Source organism: Patella vulgata, chromosome 6 (genome assembly GCF_932274485.2).
Source record: "Patella vulgata chromosome 6, xgPatVulg1.2, whole genome shotgun sequence".
NCBI classification, from domain to species: domain Eukaryota; kingdom Metazoa; phylum Mollusca; class Gastropoda; family Patellidae; genus Patella; species Patella vulgata.
In genome coordinates, this window is record NC_065884.2 from 30359352 (window position 1) to 30380734 (window position 21383).

The 21383-nt window shown below is 36.2% G+C and overlaps 1 protein-coding gene across 2 annotated transcripts in view; it reads left to right on the forward strand.

Annotated features, from left to right (window-relative positions):
• Positions 1 to 21068, forward strand: part of LOC126825373 (mucin-2) — a 116043-nt gene extending 94975 nt beyond the window's left edge. For both annotated transcript variants that reach the window (XM_050554970.2, XM_050554971.2), the window contains one exon: positions 13462 to 21068. In XM_050554970.2, the coding sequence (XP_050410927.1) occupies positions 13462 to 13989 (528 nt within the window). In that variant the 3' untranslated portion in view covers positions 13990 to 21068. The remainder of the gene's footprint in view (positions 1 to 13461) is intronic.
• The last annotated feature ends 315 nt before the right edge of the window (positions 21069 to 21383 follow it).

Consider the following 21383-nt stretch of genomic DNA (forward strand, 5'->3'; position numbering starts at 1 on the left):
TTCCATTGCCCTAGGTCCTGACCGGCATATACGACCGACATGGTACCCATGGTACAGGGTGACAATGAGACCTATGTTCAGAGCTGAACTAGGTCTTTGGCTAACTTGGATCTTCGCGTAACTCAGATAAAATTGGTCAGTCCATTTAGATCCGACTTATGCGAAGTTTACTGTATTATATAAACTCAGAGCCAAATATCTCTGCTAATATCAGTTTAATGGTCTTTGAATACACAATTTAAAAGTTATGTGTAGTAGGCTGGTAGGAGACAATCCGACCTGGGGGAAAAAAATCTGAAACAAATGATTTTTGCTCTTTTGTAAGAAAGTATGTACATAGTACCTCAAGAAAAAAAATCCGCCGCAATCTGCCTTGGGCAATTTTTTTTTATAGACGATTTAGTTGGCAGTGTGAAGTTAGCTCTATCTTCGTTTTTCGATATTGGCGAATAACAAAAAACAACTAGCTCAATTTTCGATATTGGTGAATCTCGTTTTTGTCCCCCGCCTTTCGAAGAAAGCAGGGGACTATTAAAATGGGTTCGTCCGTCTGTCTGTCTGTCTGTCCGTCTGTCTGTCTGTCTGTCTGTCCGTCTGTCTGTCCGTCACACTTTTTGGGACACAATAACTCTCTTCCTAATTGAGCTAGAATGTTCAAACTTGGTGTATGTGTTTATTAGGTCAATGCCTTGATGGAGTTCGAAGATGAGCATTTTCCGCTTAGGGTAAGCAGAGATAAGCAATTTGATTGGTTGATGCTTTGGGACACGATAACTCTCTTCCTAATTGGGCTAGAATGTTCAAACTTGGTGTATGTGTTGATTAGGTCAATGCCTTGATGGAGTTCGAAGATGAGCATTTTCCGCTTAGGGTAAGCAGAGATAAGCAATTTGATTGGTTGATGCTTTGGGACACGATAACTTTTAATTGAGCTAGAATGTTCAAACTTGGTGTATGTGTTTATTAGGTCAATGCCTTGATGGAGTTCGAAGATGAGCATTTTCCGCTTAGGGTAAGCAGAGATAAGCAATTTGATTGGTTGATACTTTGGGGCACGATAACTCTCTTCCTAATTGAGCTAGAATGTTCAAACTTGGTGTATGTGTTGATTAGGTCAATGCCTTGATGGAGTTCGAAGATGAGCATTTTCCGCTTAGGGTAAGCAGAGATAAGCAATTTGATTAGATGAGCATTTTCCGCTTAGGGTAAGCAGAGATAAGCAATTTGATTGGTTGATACTTTGGGGCACGATAACTCTCTTCCTAATTGAGCTAGAATGTTCAAACTTGGTGTATGTGTTGATTAGGTCAATGCCTTGTTGGTTGATGCTTTAGGACAAGATAACTTTGATAGAGAGTGATGAAACTTAAGTGTATAGTTGATAATCAGTTTGATTGCTTGATACTTTAAAAAAAATAAATGTGCGATAAATTAATGTGTCATCTATTTATTTTGGTATTTTGGCGGGGGACATCAGCCTCACTGTTGGCTTGTTCGATATTCAAACTTGAATCTCAAATCATGTATATCTACTGAATGTCTCCAAAACACATTTGATTAAATCAGTTTTGTAAAATGAACTAAAGATACCTGAGCAGTGGATTCACATAAAAACTGAATTAATCAAATGTAGTTTTGGAGACATTCTGTATATATACGTGATTAAAATCTGTATTTTTGAGATTCAAGTTCAAATATCGAAAAACGTGTTCGCCAATATCGAAAAACGAGTTCGCCAATATATAAAAAAAAAAAGAAAAAAAAAAGGAGAAAGAGCAGTTTTTATGTGAATCCACTGCTCAGGCATCCTCTTTTACGATATATTTAGTTCGGTTTAGAACACTGATTTAATATCAATGTTTTGGAGACATTCTGTAGGTATACATGATTAAAATCTGTATTTTTATATGTCCACATTCATAATGTGGCCTTATAATGCTGTCGCCCCTGTCTGTGTGTGTGTCTGTGGGTCGCCTACAGTGCGCAATTCTTACTCGATTTTCTTCAAACTTAGTATACTATTTCCTTATACCCTAAGGATGATCCCTATTGTTTTTGGTGCATTCCCGCCCCCTGGAGCAGAGCCACACCCATTTTTTGTTTAGGTTAAACAATATTTTATTCGTTTGAAAAGGATTGAACAACAGGCAAAGCCTATATAAGTTCTTTCCCAGGGATACAGAAAATAATAAACGATAAATATGACATATACATAAAAATAAAATTAAATATAATAAATTGTAAAACCGAACATATATACAGTTTCATGTGGAAATGATATATACGATGCAATTTTTTGATATTATACAACAATATTATGTAAAAGCGAATCAAAACCTTTGAGTACTTTTAATAAAATAATGGACTGCTTCAAAAATCAAGATATTGGAGGTGTTCGAAAGATTTGTAGAGCCATTTAAAATTAGATCTAGATTAATAGTTTCTGTGAATACCTGAATAAGATGGACAAGAGAAGAAAAAGTGGAAATTATCTTCATCCGAAGAATTGCATTTTGGACATTTTTTTGATTCAGATAGGTAGTGGTGGAAAAGATGATTATTGAGATTACTAGATTTATTTCTTAACTGACAGTGAATGATATTTTCCTTACGGTTTCCATAATGAAAGTAACTAGGTTTTTTATGTATAGGATACTGACTCAGGAGACTAGACTTAAAAGTATTGAGAGACGGTGATAACTGCACATGCGTAGGAAGACTATTCCATAGTTTTATTGTGTTTGGGAAAAAACTTTTTATATAAGAAGACGTTTTACATTGTGGTATTTTCAATTTATGGTTTCTAAGATTGTAATAATTTGTTTCGGGTTGTATTTCCATTAGAATATCGGATAGATACTGGGGACTATAGCAATTAAGGATTTTATAAAAATAGACGAGTTTATGCTTTTGACGGCGTTTGAACAGTGGTTCCCACCCTAATTCGTCATATACATGTTTTCTGTGGGAATTTCGGCGCAGACCAGTTATGATTCTCCCTGCTTCTAGTTGGATATTCTCAAGTAATTCCGAATCTTTAATACTACAATTATCCCATATACAATCCCCATACTCCAAAAGAGGACGTATAAATGACGTAAATATCGTACATAACGTAGATCTGTTTAATTTAAATTTTAATTGGCGTATTATGTTGAGTCTATTGCAAGCTTTTTTGTGAATTTTAGAAATATGTTCTGACCATGTTCCGTTTAGATGAAATGTTAGTCCCAGGTGGCAGTGTGAGGAAACTTTATCAATAATTTTGTTTTCAAACATAAGATTAGGATGATTAGTTTTTTTACGTGTGAATATTAAGTTTTTAGTTTTATTTGGGTTAAATTTTATTTGCCATTTATTTGCCCACGTTAATATTAGCCTCCGATCACTATTGATTGAATTGGCAGATTCTAAAGGGTTACCATTAATAATTGCAAATAAGGACGTATCGTCAGCAAATAATCGTACATTGTTATCTAGATTGTCTGAGATATCATTTATGTATATTAAGAATAGAAACGGACCGAGTATTGATCCCTGGGGAACCCCGGATTCAACTGACAAATAAGGTGATTGAAAACCTTCAAGGACAACACATTGTTTACGATTTGTTAAATAATTGTATATCCAATCACATAGGTTTAGATTAACACCATACTGTCGCAGCTTATATATAATTCCCATGTGCCAGACTTTGTCAAACGCTTTAGAAATATCACAGAATACAAAGCTAAGCTCTTTCCCTTTATCTAGATTACTTATGATTATATTATATATCTCAAGAAGTTGGTTTATTGTTGAATCATTTTTTTTGAAATCCTGACTGATGTTTAGATAATAAATCATATTTTTTAATAAAGTTGTACATGTGTTTTAGGATAATTTTTTCAAAAATCTTACAAATTGTGCACGTTAAGGAAATGGGGCGATAATTTTCTGGTAATTGTGGATCACCCTTCCCTTTAAAGGCGGCTATGACATGTGAAGTTTTCCATATGTCTGGAAGTTGTTTAGTTATAAGGCACAGGTTAAATAGACGAGTTAATGGAATTACTATGGCAGGAGATATGTTTTTTAGAATTATTGGGCTGATTTCATCTGGTCCTGGTGGCTTTGAAGAGTCGAGTATTTTTAATTGATCTTTGACGTCTTGTTCAGTTACGATAAAATCATTCATTGTGATGTCAGAGCGTGCATCAAAGGGAGGTAATTCATGTGAGGTATCTAATTTTGAAACAGATGTAAAGTATGAATTTAATACCGTCGCCTTATCAAGTGGATGATAATAAATTTTGCCATTGATGTTAATTGGGGTTTGATTATTACTGTTTACTTTTTCCATTTTCACAACTGATTTTACTAATTTCCACCACTGATTTGATGTGAATTTGTGATTATTTATTTTATTAGTGATTTTTGATTTAAAATCATCTTTCGCTTGACGTACAAGTGAAATTACCTCATTTCTAATTTTGTTTTTGTCTGTTTGTCGTCTACAGACCGCATTTCTTAACATATCATTTTGAAACTTTGCATATTTATTCTTTGTACCCTAAGGAACATCCCTATCGTTTGGAGTGCATACCCAACCCCCAGGGGCAGAGCCAAGCCCATTTTCTTTTTCTGTGTCTGTGTTCGCCTACAGGCCACAATTCTTAAGTGATCATCTTGAATCTTTACATACTTATTCCTTATACCCTAAGGATGATCGCTATTGTTTTTGGTGCATGCCCGATCCCCAGGGGCGGAGTGCATACCCAACCCCCAGGGGCAGAGCCACGCCCATTTTCTTTTTGTTTGTCTGTGTTCGCCTACAGGCCACAATTCTTAAGTGATCATCTTGAATCTTTACATACTTATTCCTTATACCCTAAGGATGACCCCTATTGTTTTTGGTGCATGCCCGATCCCCAGGGGCCGAGCCACGCCCATTTCTTGTATTTGTTTGTTTGTCGTCTACAGGCCACATTTCTTAACGCATCATCTCGAAACTTTGCATACTTATTCTTGTTTGTCGTCTACAGGCCACATTTCTTAACGCATCATCTCGAAACTTTGCATACTTATTCTTTGTACCCTAAGGAACATCCATATCAATTGGGGTGCATCCCCAACCCCCAGGGGCAGAGCCATGCCCATTTTTGTCCCCCAGCTTCTAGCCGTGGACTATTAAAAAGGGTTCGTCTGTCTGTCCGTCACACTTTTTGGGACACAATAACTCTCTTTCTAATTGAGTTAGATTGTTCAAACTTGGTGTAGGTGTTTATTAGGTCAATGCCTTGATGGAGTTCGAAGATGAGCATTGTCTGCTTAGGGTAAGCAGAGACAAGCAATTTGATTGGTTGATGCTTTGGGACACGATAACTTTAGTTCTAATTAAGTGAGAGTGATGAAACTCGGTGTATAGTTTCATTACATCAATATCTTGACTAAGTTTGATAATGAGCATTTTTTGCTCTGGGTAAGCAGAGCTATAATCAATTTGATTGGCCGAGACTTTGGAACACAATAACTCTCCTTCTAATTGAGCTAGAATGTTCAAACTTGGTGTAGGTGTTTATTAGGCTAATGCCTTGATGGAGTTCAAACATGAGCATTTTCTGCTTAGGGTAAGCAGAGATAAGCAATTTGATTGGTTGATGCTTTGGGACACGATAACTTTAGTTCTAATTAAGTAGGAGTGATGAAACTTGGTGTATAGTTTCATTACATCAATACATTTACTAAGTTCAATAATGAGAATTTTTTGCTTGGGGTAAGCGGAGCGATAAGCAATTTGATTGGCCGAGACTTTGGAACACAATAACTCTCCTTCTAATTGAGCTAGAATGTTCAAACTTGGTGTAGGTGTTTATTAGGTCGATGCCTTGATGGATTTCGTAGATGAGCATTTTCTACTGAGGGTAAGCAGAGATAAGCAATTTGATTGGTTGATGCTTTGGAACATGATAACTTTAGTTCTAATTAAGTGAGATTGATGAAACTTGGTGTATAGTTTCATTACATCAATACCTTGACTAAGTTCAATAATGAGCATTTTCTTCTCAGGCTAAGCAGAGCAATTTGATTGGTCGAGACATTGGAACACAATAACTCTAATTGATGTAGAATGTTCCAACTTTCAAGCTTTCATTAGGTGAATGCCTTGAAGGAGTTCGATGATGAACATTGTATGCTTACGTTCATGTGGACGTATATTGTCGTCGCCCCTGTCCTTCCGGACGTCCGTCCACAATTTGTTTGTGGACACTCTACAGGTCACAATTCTTATCCGATTTTGACGAAACTTGAAATATAGGTTTATCTCCAAATGATTTCGGCTGCTTTCGATATTGGCATGTATCGGATCGAAACTTCGTGGATTATGGCCCCTGTTTGTACGAAAGACCACGTTTTTAGCTTGTGGACCCTATAGAGGTCACAATTTTTATCCGATTTTGTTGAAATTTGAAATGTAAGTTTATAACCCAAAGATCTCGGATCCTTTCGATATTTGCGCATATCGAATTGTAATTTCCTGAATTATGGCCCTTGATTGTAGGAAAAATCGCATTTTTAGCTTGTGGACCTTATAGAGGTCATAATTTTTATCCGATTTAAAAAAACGTTTTAGTATATCACCGTTACACCCTAAGGACAGCTGCGTTCGAATTTTGTGAAAATCGTCCCAAAACTGACTGACAAAATGGCCGCCCCTCGTTCTCAAATAGCAAAAAAATATGGTATATCAAGGTTGTGGACCCTTATAGAGGTCACAATTTTTATCTGATTTTCTTGAAACATGAAATGTAAGTTTATAACCCAAAGATCTCGGTTCGTTTCGATATTTGTGCATATCGAATTGTAATTTCCTGAATTATGGCCCTTGATTATAGGAAAAATCACTTTCTTTTTAGCTTGCTCTCTATCCTTCTCTCAAAAATGTGGGCATATCCTGCCTGGCAGCCACTGGTCTTTTTGTGTGTCGCCTACAGGCCACAATTCTTAATCGTCGTCTTGAAAAATTTTCATATGAATTCCTTATACCCTAAAGATGACCCCTATTGTTTTTGGTGCATGCCCGACCCCCAGTGGCAGAGCCACGCCCATTTCTTGTATTTATTTGTGTGTCATCTACAGACTGCATTTCTTAACCTATCACCTTGAAACCTTCCATACTTGTTTGCGGTGAATGCCCAACCCCCAGGGGCAGAACCACGCCCATTTTGTTTTTGAGTGTCTGTGTGTCACTTACAGCCCGCAATTCTTAATCGATCCTCTTGAAAACTTTTTTATACTTACTCCTGATACCCTAAGGCTGACCTCTATTATTAATTTTGGTGCATGCCCGAACCTCTGGGCTAGGGCCATGCTCAATGTTTGTGTGTCTTGTGTTTCGCCTACAGGCCGTAATTCTTAACAGATCCTTTTGAAACTTTGCATACCTATTCCTTATACCCTAAGGATGACCCCTATTGTTTTTAAGTGATTGCCCAACCCCCAGGGGCAGAGCCACACCCATTTTTTCTTTGCGTCTCTGTGTGATGCCTGCAGGCCACGATTCTTAATGGGTCGTAATTGAACTTGGAATATGTATTCCTTATACCCTAAAGACGACAACTGCATGTCCCGACCCCCAGGGGAAGAGCCACGCCCAATTTTTGTGTTTATCGTTTACAGGCCGCAATTCTGAATGGATCTACTTATAGTCTAAGGGCGTCAACTATTGATTTTAGTGAATGCCCCGATCCCCAGGGGCAGAGCCACACCCAATTTTTGCCTGTAGCACCCAAAGGCCACAATTCTGTATGGATTATCTTGGAACTTGGTATACTTATATCCGAAGGACGGCAACTATTGATGTTGGTGCACGACCCTATGGAGGTCACAATTTTATTCAGATTTAAAAAACGTTTTTATATATCACCGTTACACCTTAATGATGGTCGAGTTCGAATTTCGTGAAAATCGGACCAAAACTACCAGACAAAATGGCCGCCCCTTGAACTCAAACAATGTAAAAATATTGTATATCAAGGTTGTGGACCCTCTAGAGCTCACAATTTTGATCCGATTTTTATGAAACTTGAAATATATGTTTATAACCCAAAGATCTTGATATTTGCGCATATCGGATCGTGGCCCTTGACTGGACGAAAAATCGCATATATAGCTTGTGGTCCCTCTAGAGGTCACAATTATTATCCGATTTAAAAAAACGTATGAATATATCATCGTTACACCGTAATGATGGTTGAGTTCAAATTTCGTGACAATCGAACCAAAACTGACGTACAAAAATGGCAGCCCCTCGTATAACGCAAATGGTGTAAATATGTGGTATATCAAGGTTGTAGACCCTCTAGAGGCCACAATTTTTTTCTGATTTTGATGCAACCTTAAATTTTATGCGTATATCACAAAGGTCTTGGTTCCTTTCGATATTCGGATCATAACTTCCTGAATTATGGCCCTTGATCGTATGAAAATTGGGTTTTAAGCTTGTGGTCCCGCTAGAGTTAACAATTTTTATCCAATTTAAAAAAACTTTTTATGATACCACCGTTACACCCTAATGATGGTTGAGTTTGAATTTTGTGAAAATTGGACCAAAACTGCCGGACAAAATGGCTTCACGCCTTTCACCGTATTTTATTAACAACACTATATAAACAGTCTCAAGAGGACACAAAGATACAAATAAATGTAAACAGTTTGATTAAGATAGACAAAATAATAAAAGTATTTATATTATCATGATGCCATGTGCCGATGATGGGTTCAAAGTTGAAGCGTAAACACGCAGGCTATTGCTATAGCATTGGTACTATCTTCCTTCACGGCTAGAGAAACGACCACGTGTAGTAAATTCTTTAACTGCCATGTTAAATAATCTAACTTATTTTGTATTTAAAAATCCAAGGGTATGTTTTTAATTATTTATGTCAGAACAAATCATCAACCAGTTTGGTACAGGTCATTTTGTAACCTGTCAAAGTAAGGACGGATAAAGAAATGAAATGCCAAGAATGAATGAATTAACGAACCGTTAACTTAGAAGCGTATTACTAATAATTTAGACATATTACATGTATTATGATCAAGTATTCCGATGCCCGTCTATTGTGCAATCGATATTTCAATCTAAAAAAATATTTAATAAATGTGAATAAATCGCGGACACATGGTTACCATTGGTTTTTCAACGACCAAGTAACTGACATTAGTTATTGCTGAAATAGAAACAGCATTAAGCTAAAACAATTAAATTTCATCTCAATAATTTCACAATTATTGTGTATATTTCACAAACTCAGGTCATGAGAAACTGACAATTAATTAACCGCAGCCTTATTATTTGATTTAAAAAAAAAATATTTGAATATGTCACCGTTACACCCAGAGGCGTAGCCGTGAAATATATATTGGGGGGGTCCGCAATCCTAACCCCTAACCCTAACCCTATTTTAAAACCCCTAAAAAATATTATAAACAAACACCATGTGACCATGTTGTCTACACAACTCGTTTGCTGTCTACCAAGATACCGCATGCAAAGTATTATGGTTACGTGGCTGGCTGAGCGGGCGATAAATATTTGGTTTAGGCGATAATGTTTTTGGGTACCTACATGCGATTCACTCTGATAATGGCAGAAAAAAATTAACTAGACACAAATTTATGGAACACAGTAACTTTTCACTTCACATGTCATGTTTCAAGGATGATTCTCTGTCCATATTAGAGAAAATTTACCACCATACTAACAGCCCTACTTTGAGTACTCCCTTTCGCAGAGACCGAGAGGAATATTGGATACGAACATTAGGTACTGCCACCCCTTATGGATGCAATGACAATGTAGCTAGTATTGGGAATTTATCGAGCCCTGCGTGTAGCGATGTTAATGTCATGACGTTATTCCCAAAGTTTCGTCGTCGAAAACGCTGTCATGGACATCGTCTCTACACACCCCCGAAGCTCAGCACTATATCACTGGATGCCCTTTTGGAAATTATTCAAGAACCATTAGGGCCACACCATATCCGTACTAAATTATATTCTATTCCACTTACTATTTTGAAATTACTTAAATCTGAATGTCTGGATTCAAATTGTACTGATCCTGCATCCACTGAATACAGGGTTGTATCCATTGTTCTTGACATTGCCCACCATCGTTTGGACATTGCGACTGAGCCTGATGCGTCGCACACCACCAACAGTTCATTTCTAAAACTGAAATTTGCTAATAAAGGCATTGATGCTATCGGGTTAAGCCAAATATTACACCATAAGCAAGTCACAGCACACATCCCTCCTTACTTCAAAACTGTTACTGTTCCTAGGATTTCTTATACTTATACTAAACCCATTGCATCCAAAATATTTAATTATAGAAACGCATTATCTGACATCAATGCAAAAGACTTATATAATAACCCTCTACCATGTTCTTGCTCTACGTCGTCCTTCCTTTACCCACCAGCTGGACATGTGGTCACTGGTGATTTGAACATAGTCCAGAATAATAAGCTTCGTGAAATTTTGTCCAAAGGACCCAAATACTGGGAACCGCAACCATTTTCATGGAATCAAAATTTCAAACTTATTATGGATGCCGTAGAGGACTACGCTAGAAAATGGGCCAAGAGGGAAGATGTTATCTCGGATACACTCTCTGATTGGACTAAGTCTATCAGTCGTTTACTTAAACGAAGAATATACATGCAACGTTTGTCAGTTGACACTAGGCCTAAGTCTATTTTCAATGATGTTAGCATTGTTGAAAATCTCAATGCCTTGCATGACAAGTATGTCATTGTTCCGGCTGATAAGGCGTCCAATAACATAGTGTTTATATGTAAACGACATTATTTTGACTGTCTGTTCAAAGAACTTAATTTCGGGAAACCAATCGACAGTGCTACATATAAACGATCTACTCTTAGTAAGGATGAAATTATATCCAATCACAAATCTGTACTGACTTCATTTAGTACTCCGTGTGGAGATACCTATACAGATTTGCCCTTGTTATATTGGATACCTAAACTACATAAAAATCCCTACAAGCAACGTTTTATGGCAGGTTCATCCCGTTGTTCCACAAAACCACTTTCAAAAGTATTGACATCTATACTAACGGCTGTTAAAGAGGGTATTCAAAAATACTGTGAAAAAATATACTCTCGTAGTGGTATAAATCAAATGTGGATATTGAAAAATTCCAAAGAATTACTTGATGGTTTGCAATCTAGATCCCTTGCTTCAGTCTCGTCTATTCAAACGTTTGACTTTTCTACTTTGTACACTAAAATTCCCCATAGTAAATTAAAAGCCCGGTTGAAAGACATTATTCACAGTGTCTTTTCGTCTAAATCAGGTACTGCTAGATATCAATATTTCGTTGTAAATTACAATTCCACATATTTCGTTAAGAATCACAGTGATTCCAAAAACAAATTCACGTCCATCAAGATAATTCAGATGTTGGATTTTTTAATTGATAACATCTTTGTTGAATTTGGAGGGGAAATATATCAGCAAGTGGTTGGCATCCCCAAGGGCACCAACTGTGCACCTTTGCTTGCTGATCTGTTTCTCTATTTGTACGAAGCCGATTACATACAGACGCTCGTAAAAACTAATAAACGATCAGTCAGACTTTTTAATTTCACTTATCGTTATATCGATGACGTTTTATCACTTAATAATTGTAAATTCATATATCCTGATGAGCTCGAAATTAAAAGCATCACTGACAGTGACAATTACGCTTCCTACTTGGATCTGCGTCTCGATTTTGACAATTGCCATAAACTGAGTGTTAAATTGTACGATAAACGTGATAACTTTGACTTTCTGATTGTTAACTTTCCATTTATTAGTAGTAACATTCCAATATCACCAGCTTATGGAGTGTTTGTGTCTCAGCTAATTCGTTACGCGAGAGCTTGTTCCTTTTATTCTGATTTTTTAAGTAGATCGAGGCATTTGTCATCTAAGCTTCAACTACAAGGATACTTGCGCACTAAACTTATTAAAACCTTTAAAAAGTTTTATGGCCGTCATATTGATTTGATTGGTAAATATAACGTGTCTCTCTCGGCTATTATTCTAGATATATTTAATTGACACGTATACTATTACTATCTCCCTGATAATGTCTACTACATCGTTAACACAGTTCATCGCGTGCATTTTGCATACCGATAGTTCATTGGCCAATCACGCTATTTTACCGACATTTCGCCTAATAGTTTGGATGCAGCTATGGCGGGTGTGGCGCCAGGCAGGGTAAGCTTACTCTTCCGGACACCTGTTACCACTGTTTGTCGTGTATTTTCTACACGAGGAGCAGTCCATTTGATGATTACACTATTTTGCTTGAATACACTAATTTGCCTATAACGTTTTTTAGGACTTCGAATTCTGTCTTATGGTTTGGATTGTTCGTACTTGGTTTTATTTTATTTTAGCAATGTAAACCATATTGGGATATGTACAGGTTTTATACAGATAGAATCTTAACTAATCCTAATAATTGTTGTAAATAAATAGTAGTTAGGGTTTACTATGTAAATTTTTTTTTTGGGGGGGGGGGGTTGGTTGAGTTCGAATTTCATGAATATCGAACCAAAACTGCCAGACAAAATGTGGTCCCGCAAGAGGTCACAATTATTATCTGATTTACAAAAACGTTTAAATATATCACCGTTACACTGCAATGATGGTTGAGTTCAAATTACGTGAAAATTGGACGAAAATTGCGAGACAAAATGGCCGCCCCTCAATGCAAATAGTGTAAACATCTGGTATATCAAGGTTGTGTACCCTCTAGAGGTCACAATTTTGATCCGATTTTAATGAAACTTGAAATGCCTGTTTATAACGCAAAGATCTTGGTTCCTGTCGATATTCACACATATCTGATCGTACCTTCTTGAATTGGGAACCTTGATGTTACGAAAAATCACTTTTTGTTTAGCTTGTTCTCTATCCATCTCTTGAAAAATGTGGCCGTATCCTGCCTGGCAGCCGCTGGTTGTATTTATCGTTTACAGGCTGCAATTCTGAATTGATCATCTTGGACCTTTGCATATTTATTCCTTATACCGTAAAGACAGCAACTATTTATTTTGTTGCATGCCCCGACCCCCTGGTGCAGTGTCAAACCCACTTTTTTGTTAAAATTTTGTCGGGAAATTTGGCAAAACAAATGCCTAGCCTTCTTTGCCATTTCATATTTCATTCTCATCATTTTAAAAAGTACCTTTTCAATGAAAGCAGGAATGTGAACGAATATTGCAGCGTTAGCGATGCTCTTGTTGACAAATGTCAGACCTAACATCCTGGATTATGGCCCAATTGTACAAAAAATTGCAAAATGTGGGTGTATCTTGCATGACAATCACTTGTCTAATGCATAAATAGAATGAATTTGATTTTAATTATTTTTCATTTGAAATTATATCAAAGGTTATCAAGGACAGGACACCAAGACAGGAGAAACTGAATACATCTACCTTTAGTGAGAATTTACAAACTGGTTTACGTGATAATTATTATACAACTGAACCAGCCAAGCCTATTGTCATCAAAACAAAAGGTTTAGACAATAATGGTACTAAGCAAAATGGAATCTCTCACAGAGGGTCTGCCATGCCCAATGAAAGTTATTCGTATCCTGGAATACAAAACTTTGAAGATATTCCAACAACACACTTGACTTCGTACGGAAATGTGAACAGTTTTACTGATGAAAATAATATTGAAATGGAAATGTTAACCAGTAACCATGGTAACGGACATGCAGGTAAATTTAAACACCGGCCACATCAAGCATGGCACGGGGAGGATGAAATGGATGTTATTAAAAAGAGCATTCAGCCAGGTGTGTCTCCAAGCCTGTTAATAGACAGTATACGAGATGAATTAAATCATTTATCAAAACATACAGACAGTAAAAAATGGAATAATGTATCCAACGGTGATATAAATGTATAATGGTATACTTCAATGCTAAAGTGTTTATAATTATTATCATTTGTTAATGTTCCCTTTAAAATTATTATATTAATCGATACAGAAAGATAACCTGATGAGTAGAGGTTTATCTCCCTTGCCTTAAAATTGAAAATCGCTCTCCTTATTTGTAAATCTTGGACATATGTATTTTTTTTAAAAGAGTGAAAGATTCACATTTCGATCGTCGCCATGCTGTCATTGTGAACATTTCTTTTGGTGTATTTGATTAGTGCAGTGGTTCTCAACCTTTTTTTGCCAACGGCACACCCTGGAACACATGAAATAAATATACATGAAAAAAATTTGAATTTTACAAAATAAAAACATGGTAAGTCAGACGGCATACAACCATAGACAGAAACTAGTCATAGACACATAGAATGACTAAAACTAAATAAAGAAAAACACCAGTGAATACGCAATTTAAATTATGTGATTTTTCGCATTTCTTTAGTGTGCCATTTAAATTTCGCGGCATGCTTAGGAAGATCTCGTGGCACACTGGTTGAGAATCACTGGATTAGTGTATAATGTGATCACACATGGTAATAAAATTCTGATGGATGGCGCCTATGAAATGTAAAGTAGAACTCTTGCGAGACATAAGAAATTAAGAGAGATGGCACATGAAAATTTCCAATGAGAATAATTCTGGAAGAAATAGATTATATTTTGATGGAATTTTCCAGTGTTTATGATTTTATTTTGAATAGGGGTTATGTTTTTAAACAAAATTTATACAAGCTATATATATTTAGAAATGTCGACAAGTAAGTCTATTGGAATACCGTAAGTAGTTTTAGACAATAGCAAAGGTTTGACTTGACCACACAAGTACTATTATTTAGCAGACGATGTTTAAGGGAATGAACCCTTACACGCAGTTATTGATCTTTAGAACTATTTCCCATACATACAAATAATCACTGTCCTTAATATCATATCACTCTCCTTAATTTCAAAATCACTCTTCTTATCGAAACTGGGAGAGCTTTTTTAGGGGAGCAATTTGTTCATTAAGGGGAGCTTTTTTCGGCTCTCTTCTAAAATACAAAAAAAAAAAAAAAACTGAATGTTAAAATGGGTTTGTCTGTTTGTCTGTCTCACTTTTTGGGATAATACTTCTAATTCAGATAGAATGTTCAGACTTGTTCTGGCTAATAAATGTAGTCATAAATGTAGTCATAAATTGCTTGTGGACATCCTACAAGCTAAAGTTATTATCTGATTGACTTTAAACGTATACATAGGGCTATGGTCATGATATGAAGAATCCTATTGGTTTTTTTACGCCCACATTTTCATGTGGACGTATATTGTCGTCACCCCTGTCCGGACGTCTGTCCACAATTGTTTGTGAACAGTCTACAGGTCACAATTTTTATCCGATTTCAATGAAACTTGAAATATAGGTTTATTACCCAAAGATCTTGGTTCCTTTCGATATTGGTATGTATCGGACTGTAACTTCATGGATTATGGCCCCTGATTGTACTAAAAATCACGTTTTAGCTTGTGAACACTGTACAGGTCACAATTTTTATATGATTTGGTTTAAACTTGAAATGTATGCTTATAACCCAAAGATCTTGGTTCCTTTCGATATTCATGCATATCGGAACGTAACTTCCTGAATTATGGCCCCTGATTGTACAAAAAATCGCGTTTTTAGCTTGTGGACCCTATAGAGGTAATATTTTTTATCTGATTTAAAAAACTGTATTATTATATCACCATTACACCCTAAGGACAACTGAGTTCGAATTTCGTGAAAATCGGCCCAAAACTGACAGACAAAATGGCTGCCCTTCATTCTCAAATAGCGTAAAAATATGGTATATCAAGGTTGTGGACCCTATAGAGGTCACAATTTTTATCCGATTTTGTTGAAACTTGAAATGTAAGTTTATAAACCAAAGATATCGGTCCCTTTCGATATTCACGCATATCGGACTGAAATTTCATGAATTATGGCCCCTGATTGTACGAAAAATCGCATTTTTAACTTGTGGACCCTATAGAGATCATAATTTTTATCCGATTTAAAAAACGTATTATTATATCACCGATAAACCCTAAGGACGGCGGAGTTCGAATTTCGTGAAAATCGGCCCAAAACTGACAGACAAAATGGCCGCCGTTTGTTCTCAAATAGCGTAAAAATAGGGTATATCAAGGTTGTGGACCCTATAATAGAGGTCACAATTTTTATCCGATTTAAAAAATCGTATTATTATATCACCGTTACACCCTAAGGACAACTGAGTTCGAACTTCCTGAATTATGGCCCCTGATGGTACGAAAAATCACGTTTTTAGTTTGTGGACCCTATAGAGGTCATAATTTTTATCCGATTTAAAAAATCGTATTATTATATCACCGTTACACCCATAAGGACGACTGAGTTCGAACTTCCTGAATTATGGCCCCTGTTTGTACAAAAAATTGCGTTTTTAGCTTGTGGACCCTATAGAGATCATAATTTTTATCCGATTTAAAAAAACGTATTATTATATCACCGTTACACCCTAAGGACGACCGAGTTAGAATTTAGTGAAAATCGGCCTAAAACTGACAGACAAAATGGCCGCCCTTCATTCTCAAATACCGTAAAAATATGGTATATCAAGGTTGTGGACCCTCTAGAGGCCACAATTTTCTTCTGATTTTGATGAAACTTGAAATGTCAGTTTATAACCCAAAGATCTTGATTCCTTCCGATATTCGCGCATATCGGACCATAACTTTCTGAATTATGGCCCCTGATTGTACGAAAAATCACGTTTTTAGCTTATGGACCCTGTAGAGGTCATAATTTTTATACGCCCACATTGAAATGTGGTCGTATATTGTCGTCGCCCCCGTCCGTCCGTCGGTCCGGCGTCCACAAGCTCTAGAGGCTAAAGTTAATATCCGATTGACTTTAAATTTATATACAGTGTTTAAGGCCATGAGACGAAGAAGCCTATTGATTTTCAGCGATTTCCGATAATTACTGCCAGAGTTATGCCCCTTGATCACTTCAAAAAATCTTGTGGACGCTCTAGAGGCCAAAGTTAATATCCGATTGACTTTAAATTTATGCACAGTGTTTAAGGTCATGAGACGAAGAAGCCTATTGATTTTCGGCGATTTCCGATAATTACTGCCAGAGTTATGGCCCTTGATCACTTCAAAAAATCTTGTGGACACTCTAGAGGCCAAAGTTAATATCCGATTGACTTTAAATTTATCCACAGTGTTTAAGGTCATGAGACGAAGAAGCCTATTGATTTTCGGCGATTTCCGATAATTACTGCCAGAGTTATGGCCCTTGTTCACTTCAAAAAATTTTGTGGACGCTCTAGAGGCCAAAGTTAATATCTGATTGACTATAAATTTATACACAGTGTTTAAGGTCATGAGACGAATAATCCTATTGATTTTCAAAGATTTCTGATAATTACTGCCAAAGTTATGGCCCTTGATCACTTTGAAAAATCTTGTGGACGCTCTAGAGGCCAAAGTTAATATCCGATTGACTTCAGATTGATACACAGAGTTTAAGATCTTGAGACGAACAAGTATATTGATTTTCAATGAATTTTTATGACTTGGAACAGCTAAATCCATGATACAGTATTAAAAGTTTTGTATACAAAACGTTAGCATTGGGCAGAACTTTATAAAAACCAAACAAATTCTAATGGTTTTCTGAGTTGTTGCTCTTAATCAGATTTTAGTGTATTATAAATGTTTCATTACCGAAAAAAGTAAAAATATGCGACAACTCTTGTTGACTGCCCGGACGATTTAGCTGCTGTGGGCGTATGTTTCGTTGCCTGGCAACCTATCTTTATCCGATTTAAAAAAACGTTTTAGTATATCACCATTACACCCTAAGGATGATGGCGTTTGAATTTCGTGAAAATCGGACCAAACCTGACAGACAACATGGCCGGCCCTCGTTCGCAAATGGCGTAAAAATTTGGTATATCAAGGTTGTGGACCCTCTAGAGGGCTCAATTTTCTTCTGATTTTGATGAACCTTGAAATGTAAGTTTATAACCCAAAGATCATTATTCCTTTCATTATTCGTGCATATCGGATAGTGACTTTCAGAATTATGTTTTTAGCTTGATTGTTCGAAAAATCGCATTTTTAGCTTGCGGAGTCTCTAGAGGTCACAATTTTTTTTCCGATTTTATAAACCGTTTAAATATTTCACCATTCCACCGTAATGAAGGTTGAATTCGAATTTCGGACAAATCGAAATGAAACTGCCCGACAAAATGGCCGCTCTTTGTACACAAATTGTGTAAAAGTATGCAATACGAAGGTTGTGGACCCCTGATTGTACAAAAAATCCTGGTTCTTTTTAGCTTGTTCTGTATCCATCTCTTGCAAAATGTGGGCGTATCCTGCCTGGCAGCCGCTGGTTTAAAAAGAATATTGAATTTCAGCAATATTATAAGATCTAAAGATTTTGCCTTATGGACTGCTTGGACGACTGTGGATGTATTTTTTGTTGCCTTAAATTTTGTTACGAAATGTAATTGTATATTGTCGTCACCCGTTCGTGCGGAATTGTGGGTGCTCTAGAGCCTACAGGTATATCACCCAGATCCTATTTCGTTTCATTTTTTATAGTTCCAAATTTTGTTTTACTACACTAGGATCTGGAAGAGTTGTTATATTACTGGCGCTCTGGTTGAAGTGAGGGATTAGCCAATGAAACGATCTGCTTCGGCGAGTTCTTGGCGTGCGAAGCACACTACACATGTAGTGTAGGCCTTCGATAGTATAAAAAAACAAAACGAAATATAGATCTGTATTTTAATCAGATTGGGTATCACCAGAATGACTTTAAATTGATGCACATTGTATACATGTATGTCCATAGATATTCAACAATTTCCAATAAGTACTGTGTTATCACCCTTGATCAACTGGAAAAATCTTGTTTACACTCAGCCAGTTGCTAAAATTATGGTCATGAGATAGAAAGGCCTATTAATTTCCTGCATTTTCTGATAATTTCAGCTAATGTTATGGCCCTTGATCACATTATAAGATATTATGGACTCTAAATTTAAATGCAGTGTTTAAAGTCACGAGACAAAGAAGACTATTGATGATTACTGCTAGAATGTCTGATATTGATTTAATAAATTTCTATGACTAAGACAGTGTTAATGTGATGATACCAAATTAAATCTTTATTACTAATATAGAAATGAAATGGGGTTAACGTCCTACTGTTCTGCTATGACTGGGCTAATGAAGACGGGCATACGCCATACAGTGTGCTATGAGGGAAATTTTGCCCGGACAACGGTGCTATGGCCTACTCTATATCAAATTCCAACTGCCAAGGGATCTTTTACGTGTACATCATTGTGTACATGGGACCTCGTTTTTTTTTGGGGGGGGGGGTTTGGTCCCATCCAAACGACTAGACAGCTGTTCTTGTCAGGCCCTCAGTCCTGCACCACTGACAAGGGGAAACCACGCCAAAAAATCATGAACTTTCACGTCCTGCAACCTCCAGGTTAGCGAGCCACCGTGGCTCCCTATTACTAATATAGTGGACAAGTATAACTAATAATTATTTCTTGTTAAATCCTTATTTGTTATTAAATTCCAATGTCTAAGAGTGTCTATATCTGATATCGGTTTGTATTAAATGTCAATTAAATAAGAATATCTACCAGTATATCTGATTTAGGTTTGTTATTAAATGTCAATTACATAAGTGTGTCTATATATGGTTTTGTTATTAAATGTCAATTACATAAGAGTGTCTATATCTTATATGGTTTTGTTTGTTTGTAAATATCAGTAAGAGTGCCTATGGGCTTACAATGTCCATTTCAATATCCCATTTAATTCTAGAATACATGACAAACCATTACAATATTTCTAATATGGATTTACTCTGATAATTGGTATCCGGTGTTGTCTTAAAAAAAATTTGCCATTTTTGAATAATAAAAATCAAAAAAATTAATTATCTAGATTATCAAAAATGAGATATTTAAGGGCAAGGTAAAGTGACACCATCTTGTTGCGTAGTAGTCTCAACACCAACAAGGCTGACAATATTATTTCCCAACACAGAATAGTGGCCTTTAGATACCAACGTCCAAAATGAACTCTATTACTATTACTCACAATACACTATTTCACTGTCAATACCCCTTTAATTCGTACATTCGCATGTTATCACGTAAACAAAAATTTCAGTTTTATCACTTTCTTGCCCAATCGCGGTTACACCTACAGACAAAACGATAAAACTTGGGGACAGCTATTATCTTTCTATTTATACTCTGATCTATTTTCTTGTACTGTGAGATTTCCACGTCTTGCTACCACGAGTTTGGAATTCGCCAATTTTCTTTTTCAATCTTGAAAATGACCCTTCATATCTTTAGAGTGATGCGAATAATCGTTAAACTGACAACGCTTAACGGAACATTGTATAGTTATGCAAAGGTTTCATTTACATCACCATACATACAATTATGTCGTATTCCCTTTAGTAATAACACATTTTGCCGTTGTATAAATGTAAACAATGTTTCGTAGGTAGCATTTCGTGTCCGAATATCTGGTATGTACCTGACCTTATGCTAATATCAATGAGCAAAGTGTTAATTTTAAATACAAATTTTTAATTTTTTAATCTAAACAACATCGGAATACGATTAATTTATATCAAAATACAATTGAAGTGTCATTTACGGGATTTGATAATATTAAAAAAATAAGTCATGCATGAACTCATTGATGCGAGCAACACTTCCTTTGAGCGGTAATTCGACACAGAAAGGTACTAAATGTCTTGTGAATGAATTTTGAGGACCCCCCATTTCAGGTGTTGTGACAATATTTGTCACTTTACCTTGCCCTTAAGGTATACTTAAACAATATATATACTTATTATAGGTTAATATTTGTATCATGTATATTTGAATGTGATATTGCTTCTTATTAATGCCACACATATATTTTTCATAACTAAATTATTATTACTTAATATGTAATAAAATACATTTACTACTTAAGCAGAGAAAGAGATAGTGTTAACTGTTGTTTCAAAACTGACATGATCCGATCATTTAAATGTTCTTTTACTGGTGTAAAATGAGACCTGTGGGTGATAGCCACTACTGCACTAGTTTGCATTTACCGGTGTGACAGTTTGGATTGACTCCCAGTGTGTGTTTGCTCCTGGGCACTTGCACATGTCCGAAACTGTTGTTTACTATACTTACTTCTGCCGGTGTGAGATGGTCCCTGATCAGTCAAGGGAAAAGTGTTACTTATAAGATCCGTATTTACTTGTCTTTACTACACTAGGATCTGGAAGAGTTGTTGTATAATCCGCA